Raw genomic sequence first — 24,610 nt, 5'->3', positions numbered from 1 at the left:
TTTTGTTTGTAATATTTTTAGTAGCCTATAGTGAATTACTCAATTTGGCTTTGGTTATCAAATGTGATTATACCAACATGTTTAAATGTGTTTCTTTCTTTTTGCCGACACTGCAATTACATGGTTACATGAATCAATGCCTTTCACAAGGAGGCATCTTCGTAGTTTTATTTTTTTTTTGAGGTATTGTCAGTTTAATATAAATATCAATTATTTTTTAATTAAAAATTAAAACATTTGGAGGCAATTGTTGTAATTTGCTTTTAAATAATGAGTAATTATTGTTACATGTTCTAAAGTGCTTTTTCAGATTTTAATACAGTTGTCTAAATACAGCACGGTCATTGAGGTTTACAGCAACTTTATGAATCAAATTGTCTAAATGAATCAAACTAATTACAACTGACATTTTCAGTAAAATTTCAATCATAATTTGAGTCTCCATTGTAGACCTATGGATGTTTTTGGTACAAGTCAACCATAGTTTTTTTTAGTCTATATTTATGCAATAGTGAATAAATAACATCTGTCTTCAACTGAGCTAAGAATAATATTGATCATCTGAGCGATGACACTCCTCAGATAAGGAGAGTAATTCACACATTTCTTAAAGTCCACACATTTAGAAATGTGTTACCTATTTCTACGCAGTTCTTAATATAGACCTAAAATAGAATGTAGTCTTCAGTAATTTACTGATATTTCTCTAATGAGCAAATTCATAAAAAAAGACAAAACAAGTAGACATAAATGCATTTTATTTGGACAAACCCATGTTCGAACTTCAGAAAAACAATGACTTGAGTGAGTTTTTGATGGAAAACAGCAGACGGGGTTTTACATGCAGATCCAGTAAAAAGAGAAAAAAAGGTTTCCAAAGAAGATTTAAAATACTAGAACCAGAGTTGTTTCAGTAAATATGGATCCATGTGTGGTATTTGATAGCCAAAGCAAGGAAACTCCTAAGTAGTTCAAAGTAGATGAAGCTTTGGCCATAACAGCAGTTTTATCAGTTTGTGATAAAAAACATTATCGGGGAGACAGAGTGGATTAAAACATCTGATTTAGCCAAAACCGTATGGTGCAAACGTGGGCACAGAAATATAGGAAATACAAAAGAAAAACATTTTGTTCACCAGTCAGTCAAGTTGGAACAAGGATTTCTCCTGAGAACCCCACCAACAAAAACTAGACCTGCATCCTCCACCGATGAGCACAGTGAGGTAAAGCCTTCTGCAGAGAGGAGCCGCAGAAGCTGCTACAGGCCTTACAAGGCAGGGGAACTGTCTGGAGGGGCGGTTGGCTTATTATCATCAGGCTTCATGGCTGGAAACAACAATACCTCCTATAAAAGAAAAACAACAACAGACCTGTTAAAATGCTGAAAAGAAACCAATAGGAAACCCTCCAATATTGACTGTTAGCATTAAGGATGACCAGTGTAAGCTGTTCTTTTTGCATAGTTTCTTATTTGGCTATTATTTTTGTTTGCCAACTAACAATTGCGGTTGTTTCACACCAACAACCGCTAGAGGGAACTGTAGATGTATTAGTATTTGTTTAGGAAGAGAACCTCATCGTTCCCCACCTCAACTTTATTATATTTTTCCAATTTACATCAAAACATTAATATTCTTGTTCTTCATTTTTTCCTTCCTCGGACTAATGCAGGACAGCAAGTCATGAAACTGGGTTACAGAAAGCGCCGCCATTCAGACGGAGCTCCTGCAGTAGAGAACGTAAAGATAGATGGAAAAAATTAAAAAAAAGACTGAATGATCTCATGAACCCAGACATGGAGACGTGTTTACTGATGCTTTTGCAGAGCTCTTTACAAAGAAATAAAGCTGATCTCTCAATGTCATCAGTGTTTTTCATGCATTGTAATTGACATATGGAGACAGAGCTTCCATAGTAATGAGGCTAAAAACCTGACAGTAACTTTTCCCATTCGCGGTGAGACCGCTTCGTTTATGAAAACATTTTTGGACAAGCACTAAGAATCGAATCTGACAGGTGCCAAAAATGAGGCAGGAGACGCTAATTTGTCGCCTGAATCTGGTTCAGTGTGAATGCAGCATTACGCCGGCGTGGTGGATCTGTTCAAAAGTGTGGCACTTTCCACCCAAAGGTGCGACACGTATTTGTTTTTTTCTCCTTTATTATGCATTCTTGGCTCCTGCGACTTATACTCCGGTGTGACTTAGGAGAATACAGAATAAATCCGAATTATAATCATAAGACAACTTAAATACTTCTTTATGCATTAGAAATCTATCACCATGTACAAAAATAAGACAAATAAATAAATGAAATTCAGCTTTTATTCTGTCTGGAACAACTATTAACTGGAAACAAGAGAAGAAAAACATTGAGAAATCTACTCAATGAAAAGATTTCTCAACTGAAAAAAGTAGTTTGTTTTAGAAGGACAATTACTCAAGCTACTCATCAACCCATTTTGGTATGATTGTTATACTGCGGCTCCTATTTTGATGAATTTGAGGAAAACATAACTAATTTAAAGACAGAACTGAAAGCTCAGTCCTACGTTTAAGCATAATTCTGCAGTTTCAGTCTTGAAATGTGTTTAAGTCGGAAATATAACCATTTACATGTTTATAAATGTTAGAGTTAAAATAGTGAATGTTTTTAAAATTAGAAGCCAAAGACACTCAAAGCAAAAATAATCCTGCATGACGCAAAAGGAACCGAAGTCAAAGTGCTTCCAATATTCTCCATTTGTTGTTAATGGTAACTTCCCACTACAGAACCTTTTGCTTCTTTATCACAAATCCAATCAGATGTAATGGGCTTTAACAAAGCTGCTCCTACCAACACTTCAACTCCATTGACAGTTTTACCTTGATGTTATTGGAGTCGGTGAGGAACATGGTGAGGCGGTCGATGCCCATCCCCCAGCCTGCAGTAGGCGGCAGACCATATTCCAGTGCTGTGCAGAAGGTTTCATCGATGAACATGGCTTCATCATCGCCTTCAGCTTTGGCCTGCAAATATTGATTATGGACAAACATTTCTTTTCTTTTTTTCCTTTCTTGGTCCTGGATGAGCACTAACGGTGTACAGAGTCAAGAAATAAAACCAGATGAGTCTTCTGGCACACCTTGGCTTGCTGCTCGAAAAGCTCCCGCTGTCTAATGGGGTCATTCAACTCCGTATAGGCGTTGCAGATTTCCTTCTTCATCACAAAGAGCTCAAAGCGCTCTGTTAGACCTTTCTTGGATCTGTGCCTGTAACATTACATACACTGTCAGTGAGTCTTTCCATTTCACAGAAAATATGCAATATAACTTTAAAAACAAACAAATAAATGAACATCAAGAATGTTTTATTTTTACCATTTTGCCAGAGGGCTCATGATTTGAGGGTGGTCAATGATGAATGTTGGGTTGATACATGTGACCTCAAGGAAATCTCCAACCAACTATCAAAGCCAAAAGTATACATATTTAACAAATGAATACTTGAAAGCTAAACACAAAAGCTTCTAATGATGGTACCTTGTCCAGAAGGCGGGCAGTGGTTCTTGGTGGAGGACATTCAACACCTTTTTGGACACACAAGTCATCAAAGAACTTACGAGTCTCTAAGAAATACAAACAAAACAAAAAAAAGGTTACATGAAGTCATTGACAAAATAGTAGATGATCAGTATAAAAATGGCTAATCTATTCCAGAAGCTCTCCTTTACCATCAGAGTCATAGCTGTCAGTAGGAGGGAATTTGACTCCCATGGCTTTCTCCAAGTCGTGCGTCATGCTGACTTTTCTGAACGGTGGAGTGAAGTCAATCTCATAGGCCTGTCCCTCTGGACCATCAGGGTGATAAGTCACCTTGTACCCCCCAGTAATGTGCTTCACCATTCCTAACACAACCGGAGAATCAGTTTCAACAGCAAACTTGGGAATGAAAATTATAGGCTCATAAATGACACCCCTGTGCCTTTAAAACTCAAAATCTGCATTGTAGAAAATCAACAACAAAATGTTTGGAGTCCTTTTGGATGAAATATTCCTCACCTGACAGCAGTTTTTCTGTGATCTCCATCAAATCGGTGTAGTCTGCATACGCCATGTAGAATTCGCAGGTAGTGAACTCGGGATTATGGGTCAGGTCGATGCCTTCGTTCCTGAACTGACGACCAACCTCATACACTCTGTCTATTCCACCGACCACAAGCATCTTCAGGGACAGTTTCCACACATTAGATAGAGTACATATTAGCTAAAGTGTTGTATGCTTTGAAAGCAGCAGACCTTATGGTAGAGCTCTGGGGCGACCCTCATGTAGAGTTTCATGTCAAGCTCGTTGTGGTGCGTGATGAATGGTCGGGCCACAGCTCCGCCCGGAATAATGTTCATCATTGGTGTTTCGATCTGTTTCAAACAGAAGCAAATGTGTTTCAGTCATTTTTCTGCTACAGTTTGCTTTGTTTTTTATTCTAAAAAGGTTAAAAGTGCAGCTGGTTACCTCTAAAAACCCCATCTGATCCAGAAAGCTGCGCAGGTATGTGATGATTTTGGCCCGAATTATAAACTTCTGTCTCACAAAGTCATTGAGGATCAGATCCAGGTACCGCTGGCGGAACCTTGTTTCCTGCAGGTGAAACAATTTAAGAGCAAACAGTTAAATCCATTCAGTACTGTAACAGTCTGGTTGTTCTGATCCATTTGAAAGAACAGAAAAAACCAAAGCGCTGTAAAAACAAATCTGAATTTTGTTCTCATGGTGTCAGATAAAATGAAACGTTGCCTTGATTTTCTAAAACTAACATGTGACTCCTTGAACAGGCTTGTGCATTTAAGAAGTCAGGTTTCATATTTAATGAAAGCAAACTTTTCCTAGCCCTTTTTTTAAATTTGTATACGAGGCAGAAGATGGAGTAATTTCTTGTCTTTATAAATGTTTTTAAATATATAATCTGTTTCTCTATCTAACTACTACTGGTAGAACTCAAAAGGTGATTCTCTCATTTATGATCTGGTATTGTTGTGTGTGTGCACCATAAGTGACTTAATTGGTTTGGATAAAGAGAAAAATGTGGGTGGACCATCAGCTGCTTGAGCTACTGCTACTGCGAAGAAAAGGTACCTTGTCTTTGAGGCCATAGTGCAGGTGGGGCAACATGTGCAAACATGGGGACAACAGGGTCATCTCAATGGGAATGATGCTCAGCTCCCCTTTCTTTGTCTTGCCTGGGTTTCCGCGGACGCCAATGATGTCGCCTCGGCGCAGTTTGTTGTTGATGGCTGCAAAGGCCTCCTCAGACTTGTAGTTCCTGTGACGAGAAAAAAAGGGGACAGGAAAATGCTAAATGTCTACAAGAAAAGAAGAAGTGCAACATCCAAAACCTATCTTTTTAAAATAGCATTTTCTTAATTTTCTCTGTATTCTGTGTTTTACTGTATTTTACCGTGAAGCCCTTTGTGATTTTTATCTTGAAAGGTGCTATACAAATGAAGTCTATTATAATCATCAGGGGAACACTTTAAAAAAATTCAGGTGACACAAGTTCTGTCAGTATTTTTTTTTAAGCTTTAAGGCCCGTACACACCGGGACGAATATCGCGCGCGATTTTCGCCGACGTTTAACGCCTCGTGACTAAACAAAGGGCACCAATGTGAGTGTGCACACAGACGCGAAAAAACGCCACGCGTCAAAGCGTCACTTTTTTAAAAAACGCCTCGGGTTCGTTTTTTTGGTTTGACGCGCAGCGTCGAAAACTATACGACCAATGAGAATGGCGCTTTTGCACACGTGTCTGGAGCTTCTGAAGTTACATTAAAACACAACTTGGGGGCGCTCAAACATCAAACTGCCTTGCTGAGCACACATACCAGCGAAGAAGATAGACGCCAAGTAGCGTCTACACTGCCGCGAAGAAATAATGACGGACATTCTAAAATATCCCCGAACCAAGTACCAGTTGGAGCTACTGATGCTTGACATATTCATGTTTTCTTTGTATTATTCGGACAAGAGTGTAAATACTTGCTCTCTTCTTCTGAGTGAAAAGCGACTTTAAGAAGCCTAAAGTTGCGCAGCGCCACCTTGTGTACAGGAGTATTCCTGTTTTACATTAAGCGCCATCTAATGTCAGGGAATGAAATTGCATGTTCGCTCGGCTCATCGTCAGCGAAAATCGCCTGGGTGTGAACACAAAAAACGTGGCGAATAACGCCTGGCGAATATTCGTCCCGGTGTGTACGGGCCTTTACATCCGGCAGTTTAGCTCAGGCGGTAGAGCAGGTCGTCCAACAACTGAAGGGCTGACGGATCGATCCCCACTCTCCCCAGCCAGCTGTAAAACTCTGAGGGAACTACTACTACTACTAGTGAACTACTGCCGCTCTGCAGAAACTATGTCATAGAGTGTGTGTGTGTGGGGGGTTGTTAACAGCATAATTATAATTAAAAGACCACTGGGAACGCTTTTTAAAATAGATCAAAACATGATTAAAGTGGGAGTTTAATCCAGGTTGTGGTTTAATACCTTGAGTTTGCCATGACTTGCAGCTTGACGCCTTCCCCTCGTAAATCATAGAAGAGCAGCTTGGCACCAGAGGCCCTCTTGGCATGGATGCGACCTGTCAGATATGGTTGAAGTTGAACAGAGGGTCTTCCACTGGACTAATGCAAGTTTTAGTGGCCATACATGAACACTTTGAGTACCTGACAGGTTGAGGACAACATTGGTAAGCTGGTCTCCAGGCTGTAGATGATTGTATTTCTCAATGAACTCTGTAAGAGACAAGTCTACATGGTATTTGTGTGGGTATGGGTCTTCTGCTGTGCCCTTCAGCTCCTGAATGGCCTGGGTACGGATCTTGTAGTATTGCTGATATAAAAGAAAACAAGTTTGTGTTTATACACATATGTATATACATATGTACATGTATGCATACATACGTTCACATACATAGATAAGAGATATAGACAGATAGATGTTGACTATCCTGAAAACTCACGTTGGGGTCAAGTGTTTCTTCATCCAACCCAGAGGCATTCTGATCTCCCTGATCATTGGCTTCCTTCTTGGGCTCCACATGCTCTTTGATTTTCGCTTCTTTCTCGGCCGCCTTCTTCTCTGCTTTCATTCGTCTCTTCAGCTCACTGGTCGGAAAGAAAAGAAGAAATCCACAATGAGTCGAATGTTATCAAATTGATCTATTTTTGCCAAAACAAATTGTAGCGAGCGTTCAAAAATGATTGAACACAACCCTGTGTAATCTCCCACATCAACACACTAAATACTGTACTCAGGTATCACAACTGTAAATAAAAATAAAAAAGAAGAAAGAAAGAAAAGAAGCAGAGTGAACAAGACAAAAGTCCATTAAAAAAACAACACCACAACGACCAAACAGAAATATACAGATCTACTCTGGTGACAAAAAGTTGGCTGTTTTTCACACAGTAATGGAAAAGCCACCAACCTTTTGTCACCTTTCCAACGGTTCCCAAGAAACTGAGATGAGACTGCAGCAGTATATGGCGGAGAACATTTTAACCACTCTCCCCTGACCCCAAAGGCTTGCCACACCTGCCGTCTGGCTAGCCTGACCAGAGACAGCATGCTGAACTACGACAGTCAGCAGACAGACCTAAGAAACAGACATATGTACAAACACATTGTAGAGACCATCACGGGCTTCCTGGATTACAGGAGAAAGCTGTTGAGGGATCAAATAACTATGAACTAATGACTGTTTGTATTAGCTTCCGTTTTTTAATGTAAAACGCGATTTTTTTATATACTTGTAAAATCCTTTATTTGCGAACCACCACACGATAGAAAAAATGCAACTATTACATAATGTTTTGGTTAACCAATATTTATAACAAAGGGAAAAGTGTGCTTTAATGGTTTAGCGTGGCAAGAATATTAGATTTCGTGTACTCTGGGTGTTGTAGTTCAAAAACGGCGCAGAAAATGGGCTTGGTTGATGAAACAGACTACAAGATCCGGCAGGTTACACGAACAGAATGATGGGACGTGTAGTATGTAGAGTTCTTCCATATGGGACCTTTCACTCCGCTTTCATCATTTGACTCATGCACCACTTGACCCCATCCTGTCGCAGGCTTTGCTGAAGGGGTCATTACGGTCACAGGAGCAGCGACTGTGGTTCTAAGACCCCTGCAAACGCGACGGTGGAGAAATAAAAGCTATGTGTAGAATGAACTAGCTTACTTTTTGCTGAGTTTCCCGTCGTCCGCCACAGTCACGTCAGCCATGTTCTTGATGCTGCGCTCGGAAAGGGCAAGCAACGCATGCGCAACAAGCACATGAGGTTCATGGTGCGTTTGTGGACGGTGGGAAACCATCTAACCAGAGGTAAAGAGTGATTCTGGTGGGAAAATAATAATAGAAATAAAAACAAGATATAACAAAAACATTGATTCGGGGTGATGTTTGAAAGTACATGTGGTAGACAAAATTCACCCTCTGCATCAATAATTGTTGCACCAGAGCTGAAGAACTGTGTTGTATATCCTTAAAGGTATAAAACATAAAATCATATCAGAACAAAGTATTTCTCTTTCTCATGTTCACATTCACAATCAATTCATTGTTTAAACTTCATACCACAAAGGCAGTCATCCAGCTCTCTGTGCTCTTATCCTGCTTGAAAAAACAAACCATTCTAAACTGCAGAGTAACCTGAGTATTTATGGAGATGGCACTTGGCAATGTGCTGAAACAAAAAGGCACAGACCAAGCACAGTGAGCTACAAAGACTATAACTGATAAGGTAGCTACAGTTTGTTTTATAAAAATATTTGCGGACTGTGAAGTCTAGTAATTTCAGAACCTGTGTGTTTTTAGTTCCTATCAAATATTTTCCAACAAATAGCCTAACAGTCTATTAGCAGTCAATTACGTTTTTTATCCAATAAAAATGATGGGCAAAATATTATTCTCCTTTTTTATTTTGTTCAATAGTAAAAATAACTAACATTGAATTGATAATCAATTTTCCTTTTATCATTTTAATAAAAAAATCACATTAAAATAAAGTTTGTATAGTACTAAGAAAGCAATGGCATATACAGCGGAATATTATGATTATTTTATACTGAAACAGGAAGTTGCTGCTCTTATGGGTCACGCACACACGCAAGCACAGCTCTTCCTCACACGCAACAGCTTCCATCAAAAACAAGAAATAAAACTAAACTTAACTTCAGGTATACTAGTTTAAAGATTGTAGCAACTTTACAGACACTTGACAGGAAAATAAAAGTATCCCAACCAAGTTCACAAACTGCATTTAAGCTTTATTTTTTTATTGTTTTTATTATAATTTTCAAGTTGTTTACATGGTAAAAAAAAGTGTTCAAATATGTGTTTTTATGTTTTCTAAAGAAAAAGTTGAAAAAAAATACATTTTAAGAATAAGCATAGTTTTCTCCCAAGAACAGACATCAAGAAAAAGGAAAAATACCTATTTGGCTTAGTCATTATGAAGAAAACAGTGAGGCTCTTAATAAAAAAATCTTGAAAACAACAATAAAGTATATCACCTGCATAGCAGTTTTGGAAAACCAACAGTCCGCATCTACATTAAATAACATACACGCTAAAGACACTAGAACACAAACCGATTAGATGCATTAAAGACAATGGCTAACATTAACATTTATTCATCCATCTAAAACTCATCTCTGCAGCTATCGTTATTCAGCAGTTAAAGCTCACCTGCTGCATTAAGGCCTAAAACATTCCAGTTGATGACCGTTGGTGCACCCAGCATGCACTTGTGCCCTAAACATTGTTCTAGTAACTTACCACATTGGTACCATATTGGCCATCAATGTAAAAATAATAATAAAGAAAGTGTAATTAACAGGAAAAAAATATGAGAACTTGTACAAAATCTCCGTCTTTTCCTCACAGTTCTGATTATAAATTGAGTCATTCATCTCCGACTTCCGTTTACACTGTACATACAAACACAGATGAGGACACTGTAACTACAAAAAGTAATTACCTCCCCATTAAGTGCATCACCAAACGCAAAATAAAAAATAAAAATCAACAAGGACATTTCAACATTCCCCATTTTTAATCACATTGAGTTAACAAATACTGGAATTCAGTTGGTTTGACAGTGTGGAGCCATTTTACTGATAACATTAGGTCAAGGTCACATTATTGTGGTTAATCTACAGAAATAACCCTGCACATTCATTTGCAATTGATTCATACCATATGTCATTATACAAGCTCCACAAAACATCAGGAGATCTGTCCACAAAAAAAAAGAAAGTGTGAACAGGTCTAGTAACAGCTGCAAAACCGTGGGGCAACAATGAAAACGTCGAGATTCCACAACATGATAAAGAGGGATTTAAAAAAAAAGTTGCAATTAGAATTTATTTCAGTTGGAAAAAGAGCTCCCAAAAAAAAAAAAAAAAACTTTTCACAAAGCAAATCAGAAGAACAAAATCCAAACATAATTTGTTTTAAACCAGACTGCAAATAACATACTATGGGTGAGTAAACAGTTTTTTTTTACTTCTTTTTGTTGGGTTTTCCTGGAAGATTCTCAATTGGTTCGACGCAACAGAATTGAAGCACAATAATGCTACATTCATTTTAGTCATAACAGGAGGAGGGAGCCACTTCACTGGTGACTTGGTCCCAGGGCAGGGCCCTACCGGCTGGAGGTGAGGAAAGAACCAGCAGTTGAATAGGAGCAGAGCTAGAAACATTACTATGATTCTGATTATAGGAAAATAATTTGATGGGAAAAGAAAAACAACAAAAAACATTGCACAAATAAATTAGATATAGTTTAAAAAAAAAAAAAAAAAAGCATAGGCACTTTTACAGATAAAAAAAAGTAAATGTACATTTCTCCATTCAAAAACATTAGAAATCATAAATACTAAACAAAGACACAATTTGTTTTTCTTTTTCACAAGTAGAAAGCCTGTGTCAGATAGCTCTCCTCTCAAAAGTCAGGTTTCCTTCAGGAGTTGGGTTCTGATCAAAAAACAAAAAGACACTCAAACTGTCCAGGCTGCCCACACAATCATCATCACATGCATCACATTTGTCAGCTTTACAAATTTTCTTTATAAAAAAAAAAAACGTGTGACTATAAAGTGAATATAAACTGTAACGGTGTTAAAGTATTTTCTAAGAAACATTGAAAGCATTAAACCAGTAAAGGCAAACACAGAGTTCATTTCTTTTACCATCAGAGACCAGCCCTGTGTTTATGCACACGCACACACACACACACACACACACACACACACACACACACTCACTACACACAATGGAACAACACGTCACACACAGTTTGGCTTTGCTCAAAAAAGAAAACAAAGAACCAACAGCACAGAAAAACAAACAGGAAACAAACCTTTTTCAACAGGCTAAAAGATTTTTTTAAAATGTCAATCTCAAACTGCAAATCAGAACTAATTAAAAAAAAAAAGAAGCTGTGAGCCATAAAACTGGCCTGGTATAAGGGGTTATAAAAAGCAAGACTTGAGTCAAATTTTTGTCTTCATCCTCGCTGGCTTCTATCTGACAAGAGCATTTTATCTGTCAAACTTAAACATGTAAAATGAGCTCCTCTTCTAACGGGCAGAGTTACAACCAAACAATTTGTTGCTTCTCCTCTTCAAATCCTTCACATTTACAAAACCAGTAAGATAGCTTTTTCTTTTTGCTGCTGGATAGCTTTCCAGTTCCCACTCGCCTGACAGTGATGCAAAAGAAATGACAGAAAAACAATCATTTCACTATGACAGAACAACAAACTCGACTACCGGATGAGTCAAATATCCTAATAACCCTACACCATCTTTTAAAAATTATTCAATGAAAAGTTGTTTTTAACTGAAAGAGAAAGATTTTTCAGTGTCCAGTATTTTTATGCTATTCCAAAGATGGGTTGTTTTGGCTACAAGGATCTCAATCTTGCCTCTGTTTTTTTATTCATGTTTTGTACAAAATATTACAATAAAATTCATCTTATTGACACATTGACTGAAAATTTGACTATACCTATGTAAAAATATCTTATCTGAATGAAATTAATTTTGATTGTCTTCTTAAATGTCTATTTATGTACATTAAAACTCTGCTATCAAATGAGAGGTCTCAGAGGAAAATAAACATGCATCACTAAAAAAAAAAATAATAAAAAAATCCAACATTTTTCCATATTTTTCAGCCTACATCAGACAATTTTAACCAAACTTGTAGAAAAATATCTGAATATTTATAGATTTTTAAACTTCTATGTAGCACACTTACTGAAATTCAATAAATCTGCCTTACGCATTCACACTAGTCAGATGCATTGACGGTAAATCCTTTCTGACTCCTTTTTACTATTCTTTAACTGCATGTTTATTTGCATCCTGCTAACCTGCCTGGACCTTTTATCCACCATGTCTACTTACAGTTCAGCCACACACACCACCCAATCCTTCAAGCTCACCTGCCCACGCCATCTTCAGCACAAACACATGATGGGCTTCAAACTCGCTGACTAGTTTTTTCCAGAGGGAAAGTATGCATCTATTTTGGTATAAGTTTTAATCACAAGAAGGGAGTCTGTCGTCAGATGAATTATTTTTAAGGTCAACCTGTTGAGCCAGAAACTTCAGACATGATTTCTACACCTGAACGTATGTCAGCTATGTGGCCAAAAAGTCTGACTGATAAGGACCAGCAGATCTCCATCTGTGGACACTTCCTCCTAAATCATCGAAAAAACAGAACATTAGGTCATCAAATAGTCTTGCAGATGTTTACCTGCATGTCATTCATATCACATACAGTTTGAAGGGGTTTTTCTTTGGGAATTTCTAAACAATTTCCAATGTTTACAGTAAAAAATAAGAAAACTAATCTCCAAACAACTAGATCTGTTAAAATGATCGTGTCAAGTTGCTATTGGACTCCTGCAGGCTGACTAGTAGGTCATCAATCTTCTCCATGTTCTGGGAGGCTGACATGCTGCTTTGCACAGTCACAGGCTGAGACAGGGATTGGCTGAGCAGCGACTGAATGCGGGCGTCACTCTCTCGTTGGTTCTGACCAGACTGGCTGATTGCTATTATCTGATCTGTAAGTGTGTTCCCAGGAGTGTTCATCAACTGGTCACATTCTGCAGGAATCCAAAAGAAGAAGGCAAGGTGAGTTGACAAACAAGAAAATCAAAATACTCAAATCAGCAAAAGTGTGTAGAACTAGCCTAAAGCTAAAGTCAAAAAGGGTCAAAGAAGATAAAAGAGAAAGAAAATCTAAAGATTTCCGCTTTTATGAGACTGAAAGCTGTTAAGTAATTCCTAATTTTTTTAAGCAATCGTCAATTTTAAGCAGGCAATAATTTTTTAAAGCAGAGGTTTTAATCATTTAACAAAATCAAAGCTGAGTACTACTTGTGGCGGCGACCTTTCTCTTTTAAACCAAAAAAATAAGTTGAGTGACCTTTCTTGACACTAATGCCAACAACCATAATGAGTGTGCAGCTGGATGATGAGGTTCTTACCATTTTGAATACTGAAAAGGAACAGGCCTGCCTGCTGGGTTTGGCTGGGCGGATTCACCGCGTTTTGAAACAGGTTTCCTGGTTGTTGAACTGAAGAGGAAGTCGTCGTTTGAAGGCTGGTCACACCGTTCTGAGAGGCAAACATGGCCGTTTGTGCAAGCTCCTGTGCAGCTAGTTCCCCTTGCAGAGATTGGATGTTGGACTGGGGCATGAAGAGGCCCACGGGCTGCTCCTGTTGGTTGTTGGGGTTGCCACCCAGCTGCATGGGCTGCTGCTCCTGAAACAGGACTTGCTGTTGGGGATTAGCTGGATTCCCTAAAGACATGGGCTCTGGTCCATTCTGTTGATTCACTGTCACCATGCTGGTTTGGGAAAACGGTAGAGATGGGTTTTGGGACTTCTGTGGCTCCAAATTGCTGCTGGTAAGGGGGGGCATCTGCCCTTGGTTGGTGTACATAATGTTGGATGCTGGAGGCTGTGGGGACAAACCATTGGTGCAAAACAGTAACCCTGCCTGCTGCTGCTGCTGCTGGCCTGGTGACAGGCTGTTGGGAGACGAGTGCGGGGATATAGTCTGAAACAGAGATGTTTGTTGGGTGGGCTGTGTGAGAGGCTGATGCTGGGAGGCCTGCTGCTGCTCCATAGGGCTTCTTTGCTGGATAGCTGACATTGGGGCCTGGGTCTGAAATACTGGCTGTTGCTCAGGTGAAGAGGATTGTAGAGCAGTGAGGAAGGCCAGCTGCTGCTGTTGCTGTGGAGAACTATTAGTTGAAAGCTGGGTGGGAAGGGAGCTCTGAGGGAGGAAAAGTCCAGTGGTTGCAGGTTGTTGCTCTTGAGACTGTAGCACTGTCATGGTGCTCTGGAAAAGAGCAGCCTGGACCTGCTCCTGGGAGGCCTTCTGATAAAGAGACCCCTGTGGATCTTGCGTTTCGGCCAAAGAAGTGGGATTGTGGAACATGGATGGGGATGAATGAGAAGGAGTCTGCTGGAGAAAGCTGGTCTGCATGGAGCAAAGGTCATTTGCCTGCTGAAAAAGAGCTGCTTGTTGTTGCTCAGACTGATTCTGCTGCTGCTGTTGATCCGACTGGAAAAGCGATCCCTGGTTTGTCACAAGCGTTTGAGAGGGTTCTGCAGTTTCGCCCTGTGGGGCGTCCTGAAATAATCCACACTGCATCTGGATCTGAGTCTGCAAAATCTGCTGCTGTAAATTCTCTAGAGCCTGCTGCTGCTGAATCTGCTGTTGCTGAATCTGTTGCTGCTGAATTTGCTGGTTTTGGATATGTTGTTGCTGGATCTGTTGCTGCTGAATTTGCTGCTGTTGGATTTGCTGGTTTTGGATCTGCTGTTGCTGAATTTGTTGCTGCTGAATTTGCTGATTTTGGATCTGCCGTTGCTGGATCTGTTGCTGCTGAAGTTGCTGGTTTTGGATCTGCTGTTGGTGCTGGATGTGCTGTTGCTGATGCTGTTTAGCTATCGAGTTGTCAGACTGAAGCGGCAAACTACAGTATCCTTTAGCTTTAAGCTGTCTCACTGCCTCCTCCAGCTGAGCTACTTCATCCTGAGGAAACAGCGGCAGATGCTGCTGCTGCTGCTGGGGTGCAGGTTCAGCACAGAGCCTCCCTACAGGCTCAGAGCTACTGACTGACATGTCCTGCTGAAGACCATCTCTGGACTCCACCAGGAACTGCTGTGGGGCCTGTGGGAGCAGGGACTCAGCAGATAAAGAGAATGCACAACTTGGGGCAATGTCCTGCTTCTGGATGGTACTTAAAGGCTCAGGGTTGGTGTACGCAGCTGCCTTGCCATTATCCGGTTCACCGGCTTGATTAGCCAGGTTACTACTAAACGCGATGCTATTGTTGAGTTGTCCAGCCGTCATGTCTGAATTCTGCTGCGTTGAACAAAGATCAACACTCTGCTGAAGAAACAGAAAAAGAGAGGATGAAATGTGTAAAATCCTTGGTTTAAATTTTTACAAAACTCTATTACAAAAGAAAATTCTGTTAATCAATCTGCTAAAAAAGATTGGCAACAGAGAAAATATGCAATCAAGCAAAGCAGTTTTCATGGGGTAAAATCAAAGGCTGAGACAGCATCGACCCGTAAAATCACCTTAAACACTCCAGAAGATTGAAGGTTACTCGTCACCTCCATCGGAGTGAAATCTTCTCTCTTCACTAAAGGCAATATGGGAGGCATTAAGGCACCATCTACAGATGTAGAGACAAGAACATGGCTAAAACGATGCCTTATGTCAAGATGATAAAAAAAATAAAAAATCATGATCTAAGAAAGACCAACAAGTTCTCTAAGCAAAAAGGCTTCTAAAACATATTATTATATCCATTATATTTATAAAAGCAGAGTTTCTTAAATACCTTTGATTTGCTCATCAAAAGAGCAAGTGGTCACCGGGGAGGGCATCTCTGTCTTTACAGCTACATCATTTTTCACTGCAAGATTGTCTGCAAAGCAAGACAACAAATGTTTATCTGGACTGCATCAACCACACTTATGCAAAATCTAGGCTAAGATGGTCTTGATTTTTGTTTACACTTTCATCACTGCTGTTTTTAAGTGAGTTTATGAGACTTGCAAATATTTTGTTTTTTCAAAGTGTTGATTAAAAAAAAAAAAAAAGTTCCTCAGTAAACATCCCATTTCAAGAAATGCCAAAGTGTTGCTTTTTTTTTAAACCAAGGGCTGCAATTATTTCAAAGAACTGTAGATGGTAGTGATGACTAACACTGACAACTTTATGGAAAGTATTGTCTTAGGAAAAACAAAGAGCAAAAAATCTCTAAATTTTGATGAAGTAATATGTCACACAAACATAAAATTCTTGGCCTCCCCGCTGGAAATGTTACGTCAAATTGAGATAAACGACAATGTTCGCAGGGTGGATGTTAAAATGAAAATGCAATCCCCTCTTTGCATTTTGGTATTAATTATGACACAGAATAAGCGATTTTTAAGTAGAAAATGAAAAATTATTTTGAAGTATTGATTTTTCATTTTAATTTTGAGTCATTTGATGCAGCTTCATTTTGAAAATGAAAAAGCATTTCTGTTAATCCATTTTAATTGTCAAATTATACATTTCTAAATGAATTTAGCTACACATTTACCAGAGAACTTTTGGAAAAGAAATGTCAAATACTATTTTCATTATCATTTTAATTAAGTGACAGAATAAGCGTTGTTGAAGTAGAAAATGAAAAAGCATTTCGGCTGATTGCTTTTTCATTTTAATTCTGAGTCAAAAAATGCAGCTTCATTTTGATAAGGAAAAAGCATTTCTGGTTTTGACTGTTACATTTAATTATGCTACAGAATCGCTTCCATAGATAGTTATCTACCAGATGTCTTTATAGCATTCATCCAGTCAGATCAAGAGCAACAGACAGGGGCCGATTTAGACTAACCTGGATCTGGACTGTAGGTAAACGGCTGAACGTCATGAGACCTCCCAGCGTTTGTCACCACATAAACTCCCACACACACCGAGGAGGTTATGGCTTGGTTCTGGTATGGAGGCACCTTGACTATCAGATGATTCTTTCACATGACCATGCAAAGAAACAAAACCGTCAGCAAACAAAAAACAAAACAATAACAAGGGCACCAAGTTGATGAAAAATTAAAAGAAATCAGGCCCCAAAAACTGCTAGTGTTCTTAATTATGAATTGCTCTCAAAAAAGAAAAATCTATCAAACAAAATGCAAAAGAAGAAGTGATTTTTTTTTTAAGTCTAATCTAACATTCTTTGGGCATGGGTATAGAGAATTTTGACTAGCACATGATGGAAAAATCTAAATTAGGCATCACTCGGTGAAGGTATATTTCTACATTAAAAAATGACTAACCCTTTGATCCCTGACAGTAAATTGAGCAGTATTGTGTCTCAGACACCTGCTAACAGCTGGTCAGGGCTCAGGATTCATGGTAAAACTACAGATAAAATGTTTCATAAAAAGGTTTTTGACGTGTCCCTGTTGAAATTCTTCATCAAGAAGTTATGTTAAGAAGCAATTTAAGGGTTCACATAAATGAGACTAAAACTTTGCACCAACCAGTTCAGTAATTTCTGACTATTTAAAGTCCCCCTATATTTTTATCCATTCAAAAATAATTCCCAGTGGTCTTTCAATTATGATTATGCAGTTTTAGCTCAAATCTAAAAGCCTGTATCGCTTTTTAAGACATTTCTGTAGAGCAGCAGGAGTTCATCAGAAATTTGCTTCCAGGTTGTGGGCGGGACTGTTGGCCCTTCAAGCTAACATTAGCGTAGCAAAAAGAAAACAGGGCGAGCCATATTTGAGCAATGCAGCCGTACAGCTTTTAGCCAGAAAATGGGGACATTAATGGATCTATTTGTCTGTGGACAAATAGACATTTGAATAGGACAGTGGACACATCAGAATTGGAGGCGAGCAGGGAGACTGCCCCCCCCATCGCAGTTGCTGCGTCACAAACCTGAGCTTTTTCAGACCGCAGGTTTTTATCTGCTCCTGATTCAACCTGATTTGAATAAAGAACTACTCAGGAAATGAGTTTTAACCTTAAATTTTTTTAAATGCGTCATCCAATCTTGAGTAAAATGCTTTAGTAACATGTTAAATAAAAAACATTTTCATTGGAGTGGGTCTTTAAAGGTTTGTAGTTTGAACCCCTTGATGCCTACATTTCTTCCCGAGCTATGAAAAAAAAACAACTTTCTAATGTTTTTGCTTTTAAGTTGATGTTAAATTAAGGCAATTTTGGAACCAAAGCGGTTTGATGCATATTTGCATCAATAAGGGGTCAAAGGTTTAACCCCTACTGCCCCATGAGAGTGAGTTTAATTAAATCACAACACATTGAAACTACTCAATACTATGGATAACCAGCCATTTAGGATAATTAAATCTACAACACTTAACTTATCCATCAACTCCTGACTCTGAGAGTTAACAATAATCATGTATTGATACAACAAAAAACCCTGCTTTTTTTTACCTGGTGAAACAGCTCCATGTCAATTTCAGCTTCTGCCTTCCAAGATTTCTCATCTGGATAACAGCAAGGAAGTACAGCCTTGAAATACATTTTTCAACAAAAAGGTCTGTACATGTTTTAATCGTTTGATTTCTCACCGGAACTGTTTTCATGAAAAATGACTTTGGTGTCTTTCAGAAAGTTTTTGCCAATGATGAAGACTTCCTCTCCACCCCTCACTGAAGCACTGTGAAGGGACTTCTTCAGTATTTCAGGTAATCCCGCAGGCTGAGCTGTAGAAATGAAAATACAATAAAAATGTTGCAATCTTCAGTGTTTGCATTAGATTCTTCCTTCCAGCGTTGATGGAGTGATATAATGCTGTCCCATGTAAGCAGAACCAGCATCTGCTGAGTTAAAATTACTGTCTACTTCCATTTGCTTCCTTTCCCTGTGACAGAAACTGCTGACTTTAAGGCTCTCCTGGCTGAAACAGGATCAGCCTGGACTGGTAAAACACATGGACTGTTTGCAAGTCTGTAGGGCTTACAATTTTCTCCTTTTGGCTTTGTCTAACTCAGAGCATCCTGAAGTGCATGATCACATCTCCTCTGCATACACGCCATAAGGGATTACTATTTTTTGTTGTTTTGTGGAAAGACATTTCCTTGGATTTCATGATGACTCTGTAAAACAATAAATGTCTACACGCCTCCATTGTGTCGACTTTTCCTTCTCTTTACCCCTTGCTTTTGTCATTGAAGTTGCCGAATAGATCCGTGGAGACGGGCACCTTCTGGTGGCCTAAGCGTCTTTCCTGTTTGTAAAAGAAACCACACCCATATATTTTAAGCATTGAAAATAATCTAATGGGATTTTCCACACCCCCTCCAAATGCTGGCACCAAAAGAAAATCAACTGACCTCTGGCTATGTTAAAATTGAGAGAGAGGACCTGAAGAATTTCAATGGTAATAATGAAATGGTAGGTTTCAAAGTCAACTACAGCTGGATTAACAGAACAATTTCTTGATATTATCTGTTTTCTGTTCAACTTACTACAAAGAATGGGGGATGAGGGAGCCTGAAGCGTGAGCACAGATCCATCTGAACGAGGGATGTTGACTCGAAACACCAGCCGAGCGCGCGTGCTCTTCTTCTTGGAACCGGCCACACCGATACGGGCCTCCACGTCGGCATTACGCAGCTTTAAGATCCCAACACAGTCAACCCTGAACAAAAACACACTGTCAGCTTGGAGTTGCTTGCACTTGTTTCAACTTGTAGCCTAACAAACTTTACACCACGCACTAAACAGAATAAATACCTGTCACTACATGCATGCATGAAACACATGTGGCTACAGTTACACACCCAAAAAGATGAAAGAAGTACTTAAATGCCATTGAGATCAATGCAACTTTTTCGTAAAATTCTCTCAAAGTATACACAGAAAAAATAAACAGACCAAATAAAGTACGTACGCCAGTGTCATGCTGGTGCTTTGATCAAGGACCACCTCAATGACAGTTGTGCCATCAATATTGACCTCCTTGCATGCTGTAGTGTTCCGACCAGTCACCCTGCAAGCCTGGTAAAATCCATGAGGCTTAACTCGACCGGAGTCGTTGCCAACAAAAATCTGCAAGACCACTGGCTCATTTACTCCCTCCAGCTGCGAAGAGAAAAACAAAGAGAGTGGACATGAGATCAGATTTTTTTTGTAACCAGCAGAAAATATTGTGAAATGGACAAAAGCTAAATGGTTTTGTTCCATTTCCATTTTTCTGTGGCTGTTTAAACTTAAATCTCATCTTTAATATAATCTTTTCAATCCTAGATATTTCCTCTCTAGTTTTGTTCCTGAATGCATCTTCTTCAGGAAGGTATTTTGTTCCTTTTTTCCTTTCTATTGCAACCCCTGTTACTCAGTTTGACCTATAATTTCATTCCAGCATGCCCACACGTTTACATTATTTTATTTTGAAAGAGCGTAAACATATTCTATAAATAGCCCCCTGAGAGTTAATTTAGATAGTTGCTAAAAGCAAGTATCTAGTATTTTAACTAATGCAGTCAAAAAAAGCCACCCAAATTTTACAATTTAACCTTTAAAAAAAAAAAAAAAGCAAATATGATAAAACCAAAAAATGCAAATTAAAAATCTTAAAGAAAATAAAGCTACAAAACTACAGTAAATAATGAGTCCAGATACCCCATCTAGGACATTGAAGCCTCAAGCAAATACCAAATCTATACAATGGGCTTAAAGAAAGATTATAGCAAGAGTGTTATGGTAGAGTCACCTTGACAGTAGGAAAGCCCTGCTGGGTGCGGTCTTTCACTGATCCTCTGCTGCCTTCAGTCAGATAGCGGGCTCGGTGCTGAGTCTCAGGCTGGGCGAGGATCTTCAGCTCCTTCCCTTCACACTTCTGTGGGAATTGCATCGAAAGAATTCCTCCTTTCTGTACTGGTGTCGGAGGATCTTCAGAGCTGCAACAAACACCAACCCGAGAAGATCAAATCTTTCGCAAGTCCTGAGAATGTGCAAAAACCAAGCAAAAATGACAGATCATGGCCCATATAAGAAACTCTGTTTATATGTATATGATGAAGCTTACTGCAATGAAACCTGCTCATTGCAACCACAGTGAAACCACTGGGGTTGCCATGGCACTCAGGGAAATTAAGAGCAAATAGTCTCTCTATAAGCGGTGCGTACTCTATCCTAGCTCTTAAATTGTTCAGTTATCTGTTTGTTTAATCTACTTTGCTTGTCCCAGGTCTTTGAGAGAGGCTCTGTGATTCACCGTGGCTGACCATTGTTTGTAGTTCAGTATCCGGCCCCTCCCCTCGCCTCTGATCTAACCGCTCTCCTTCAGTCAAACTGCGATGGGAAATCTGGAGCCAGAGTGTTTTTTGTTTTTTTTTGTCTTCTAAAGATTCCCATCCGTCTGTGAATGTCAACTTGACATTTTCTAGATAATACCTGAGTGACAAATAAGATTATTTAAAAGGCTCCTAAAAGAACAACAGGATTAAGAACTTCAGCTTACTTTGAAGAGCTTTGTGTCTGACCAGTGAGATAACTGATCACAGAGTGACCTTAATTTAATTCAAAGAGTTGAACGAGAGAAGAGTGATCACAAATCCAAGGGCAGACTATTTCATTTTATGACAGGTATTATTCATAGTTCCTTTGGAAGCTTCAAATTCTGAAATGCAATGACATTTTTCCATAATTCTTATAACTTTGCACACACACCATAAGGCGCATTTTCCTTTTTCATTTTTGGAAACGTTACTTGAGCTGGCATGAACAGTGAACAACAATAAATAAACATAATTGAGGGAAAACATGTCAAACTAACTACAAACCTTCCTTTTGATCCAGTTTTGGTGTCAGGGCCGAGCTGGGACAGGACAAAATGGGGCCCGTTAGCGCTGTCAGCATCAAACACATCCGTGTTGGCATTTGCTGCAGGCGCAGCCTTAGGACCGGGCCGCTGTCGAGGGGTACGCTTGCGGGACTTTCGTGGCACCTCGGTGTTGTCATTGTACGAAGACGTGCTCATGACACTGAAATTAGACAGAGAGTCATCCATCCAGATGCTGTTACTCAGCTCAGAGTCCAGCGGAGCTTCATCCTGGCAGGACATGCGGCTATCATCCAGCAGGTCTTGAGGAGGGGGAGAGATGTTCAGAATGGTGCGGCGTTTCGATGGAGTCATCTGATGGTGCGTTTGGGCCTCCTGAGACGTAGCACCCCTGACCGCTCCAAGCTCAGCATTACATCTGCCGTTAACAGCGCTGCTGCAATTCCCACTCCCAACCTCAATTCCAATAACCTCTGGGACCACTCGGGTACTTCTGATGTCCTCTGGATCCACATTTCTGTTATGAGCAGGCTTCTGGTCACTGAGGGAACCGGAGGAACTGATGGTGGAGCTGGAGGTGCTGCGTGGCCCATCCATGGTCAGAGAATAGAACTTGGCATCTACAATGTAAACGGGTATAAAGTCAATACAGGTCATTTTCCCACAGAGCTGTTGACTTCCAGGTAATTCTATTGCATTTTGTTTTTCAGCCACAAGTCCCTCTTCTTACTGGATCTTACATAAAAGTCTTTGGTGCAGAAGACTTTAAAACATACGGAATATTTGAAGCGCAGTAGACGAGCATCTTCAAAAAAAAGGGTGGAAAAAGAATAGAAATGAGAGGTAACGTGAAATTCAAACAATCATTTTTATTGGAATTATTACTAGCTATTAGCATTTCATCGTTGTTCTAAAATGTGCAAACATAATAAAATGGGGGACATTCATGTCAATATGATGCATGCCTTTTTGAATGCTGCACAGGTGAATTTTGGGGACTGGACATAGCCACAGAGTCAAAGGAAAACAAGTTTCTGACCTATGAAGCAGAGGACTGCAGATGATTTTATATGCAGACACTCCCTGCTTCAGAAGAAACCTCCTGGAATATAAAAATGAAACAAAAAAGATGAGCAATAAAAGCTGAACAGTAAATTATTCCCACCCACCCGAAAGATAAGAAGTAAAAATGAAAAGATAGAAAAGAAAGAGGAATAAAAAAAAAAGTAAAAAGTTTCCAACATGCTGTTTTTGTAATTTAAAACGTTAGAAAAATTGTAAGTTCTAAAGTACTACAGGGACACGAGGTTATTCTGGAGACGGTTACAAAAAAGAAAAAAGCAAGCAAACAACAAAAAGGTTAGAGTACTGTTTACCTTCTGCATTGTTTGGTGACTCATTAGTTTCCAAAACACACAGTAAGAATGAATAAAGACGCAGAATCTGGTGAGGGGGGTGACTTTTAATGACTTAAAAATGCACCCAGGAACACAATGGAAACATCAAATATTGAAGAACAAAAGAACTGTTTTGACATCTCAATATAAAATTGCTCACAAGCAAAGAAAATTGTGGAGATATTGCTAATTAGTAGCTTGGTTTTTGTAGATTGCAAGGAGTTTGGAGCAAAAGGTTTTGGAGGGTTAGGACTAAGGAAACACGGTAAGTTGTGCTTTTTAATATGGCGGATTTTTTAAATACAATCTTTTGACAGATATCAAGCCTGGTTGCCCTTTTGGTTGCTTAGTTGCTCTTTGGTGTTTCTGATTTATCTGTGGCCCGAGCACATTCCTACCACAAAAAGTATGTGGACACAAGTAAGTAGTAAGAACGCAACAAGAACTTCAAACAGATCTATAAAACATGAGGTCTTGAGAAATATATTTGCTTTCAACAGAAACAAAATGTTTATTTGACTGCTAGACTATGTTTTAGTTATATTTTATGTTATCTAGCTGTGATTGACGTTTAATGAATCATCCCAAAATTATTTAAAAGGACTGTGTGGTTTTAGTGTTGAGCATTTGATGAAATAATCAATCAATGAGAATTATTTCCGGAGTAAATTCTTTATCCACTTTAAAACTTCTTTAATCCACAGCAAAAGAACCACTGTGTTAATCCATTACAGGGATTTAATTTATGTTTAATACACAAGTATTGGTCCTTGTTATCATGTCAACAAGAAAATGGTACAGTCTGAGCATGTTTTTCCTTATTTTTATAGGCTGCTCCAAGTGAAAAGAACATACTAATATAAAAAAAATAAACAGACAAGCAGATACAGGCAAGCAGGCATGTTCAACTGACTCGACTCAGGTGTCATCCCTCTTTCCCTCACATGTGAGAAGCAGGGCGCTAGTTTGACAGGCTTTCTTGCTGCACAAATTGGTTTGTTCGCCTAAGGGCACAGACTGCTGAGTAAGGTGCGGTTTCTTTTGGCAGGAGGGGCAGAGGGCAGACGAGTTTGGCTCACAGAGGAGAAATGAGAAGGATACTACCTGATGCTAAAGGAGCTGAAGGGAGAGGATCTGCCTCTCCGCCACTCGTTTGACTCATGCCTTCCTGGTTCTGTTGAGTAGAAGCAGGCAACTGCAGCTCTCTGGGAAGAAGGTCATAGACTGATTCTGTTGTGAGAGTGGAAGGGGGGGGGACAATAAAAGCAGTAGTATTGGGATTCGTTCAATCACAATAAAAGGGAAAAAACAAAT

The 24,610-nt window shown here is 39.3% G+C and overlaps 2 protein-coding genes across 15 annotated transcripts in view; both read right to left on the bottom strand.

Moving 5' to 3' along the window:
• Positions 1-741: 741 nt before the first annotated feature.
• Positions 742-8,374, bottom strand: kars1 (lysyl-tRNA synthetase 1). Of its 2 annotated transcripts, XM_011489107.4 has the most exons (15): positions 8,217-8,310; positions 7,459-7,626; positions 6,991-7,135; positions 6,695-6,860; positions 6,516-6,609; positions 5,113-5,299; positions 4,492-4,617; positions 4,278-4,397; positions 4,041-4,203; positions 3,713-3,886; positions 3,522-3,607; positions 3,360-3,445; positions 3,125-3,251; positions 2,865-3,008; positions 742-1,345 (listed from the first exon to the last, which is right to left on the bottom strand). In XM_011489107.4, exons 2-15 carry the CDS (start codon positions 7,596-7,598, stop codon positions 1,268-1,270), a joined length of 1,836 nt encoding a protein of 611 aa, XP_011487409.1. In that variant the 5' UTR covers positions 7,599-7,626; positions 8,217-8,310; the 3' UTR covers positions 742-1,267. The 2 variants fall into 2 exon arrangements, with proteins under 2 accessions (XP_011487409.1, XP_004067040.2); XM_004066992.5 differs by lacking the exon at positions 7,459-7,626 and having other exon boundaries at positions 8,217-8,374.
• A 905-nt stretch (positions 8,375-9,279) lies between these two features.
• Positions 9,280-24,610, bottom strand: part of nfat5b (nuclear factor of activated T cells 5b) — a 33,751-nt gene continuing 18,420 nt past the window's right edge. For 3 of the 13 annotated variants that reach the window (XM_011489068.4, XM_023953479.2, XM_078944469.1), the window contains exons 2-13: positions 24,401-24,526; positions 21,901-22,519; positions 20,829-21,015; positions 20,007-20,197; positions 19,582-19,754; positions 18,682-18,816; positions 18,545-18,597; positions 16,971-17,103; positions 15,924-16,010; positions 15,658-15,755; positions 13,546-15,463; positions 9,280-13,161 (exon numbers count right to left, since the gene is read on the bottom strand). In XM_011489068.4, coding sequence (XP_011487370.1) covers positions 12,923-13,161; positions 13,546-15,463; positions 15,658-15,755; positions 15,924-16,010; positions 16,971-17,103; positions 18,545-18,597; positions 18,682-18,816; positions 19,582-19,754; positions 20,007-20,197; positions 20,829-21,015; positions 21,901-22,519; positions 24,401-24,526 — 3,959 coding nt within the window. In that variant the 3' untranslated portion in view covers positions 9,280-12,922. Of the gene's footprint in view, positions 13,162-13,545; positions 15,464-15,657; positions 15,756-15,923; positions 16,011-16,970; positions 17,104-18,544; positions 18,598-18,681; positions 18,817-19,581; positions 19,755-20,006; positions 20,198-20,828; positions 21,016-21,900; positions 22,520-22,639; positions 22,757-22,938; positions 23,002-24,400; positions 24,527-24,610 lie in introns of those variants that run through there. The other 10 variants (XM_011489099.4, XM_011489069.4, XM_011489073.4 and 7 more) reach the window with 10 other exon arrangements.

The sequence above is a fragment of the Oryzias latipes genome, chromosome 3 (assembly GCF_053564925.1).
Source record: "Oryzias latipes strain Hd-rR chromosome 3, Olatipes_Hd-rR_3.1".
NCBI classification, from domain to species: Eukaryota; Metazoa; Chordata; class Actinopteri; order Beloniformes; family Adrianichthyidae; genus Oryzias; species Oryzias latipes.
This window is presented reverse-complemented; position numbering and strand designations above follow the sequence as displayed.

Bases quoted from the DNA above. Each gene is read 5' to 3' on its own strand.
- kars1 (XM_011489107.4), bottom strand. From the start codon at position 7,598: ATGCTGTCTCTGGTCAGGCTAGCCAGACGGCAGGTGTGGCAAGCCTTT. The intron at 4,204-4,277 runs GTCTGCTGCTTT...CTGTCCCTGAAG, and splicing joins CCCCAGAGCTCTACCATAAG to ATGCTTGTGGTCGGTGGAAT. The intron at 3,009-3,124 runs GTGTGCCAGAAG...CAATATTTGCAG, and splicing joins TTTTCGAGCAGCAAGCCAAG to GCCAAAGCTGAAGGCGATGA.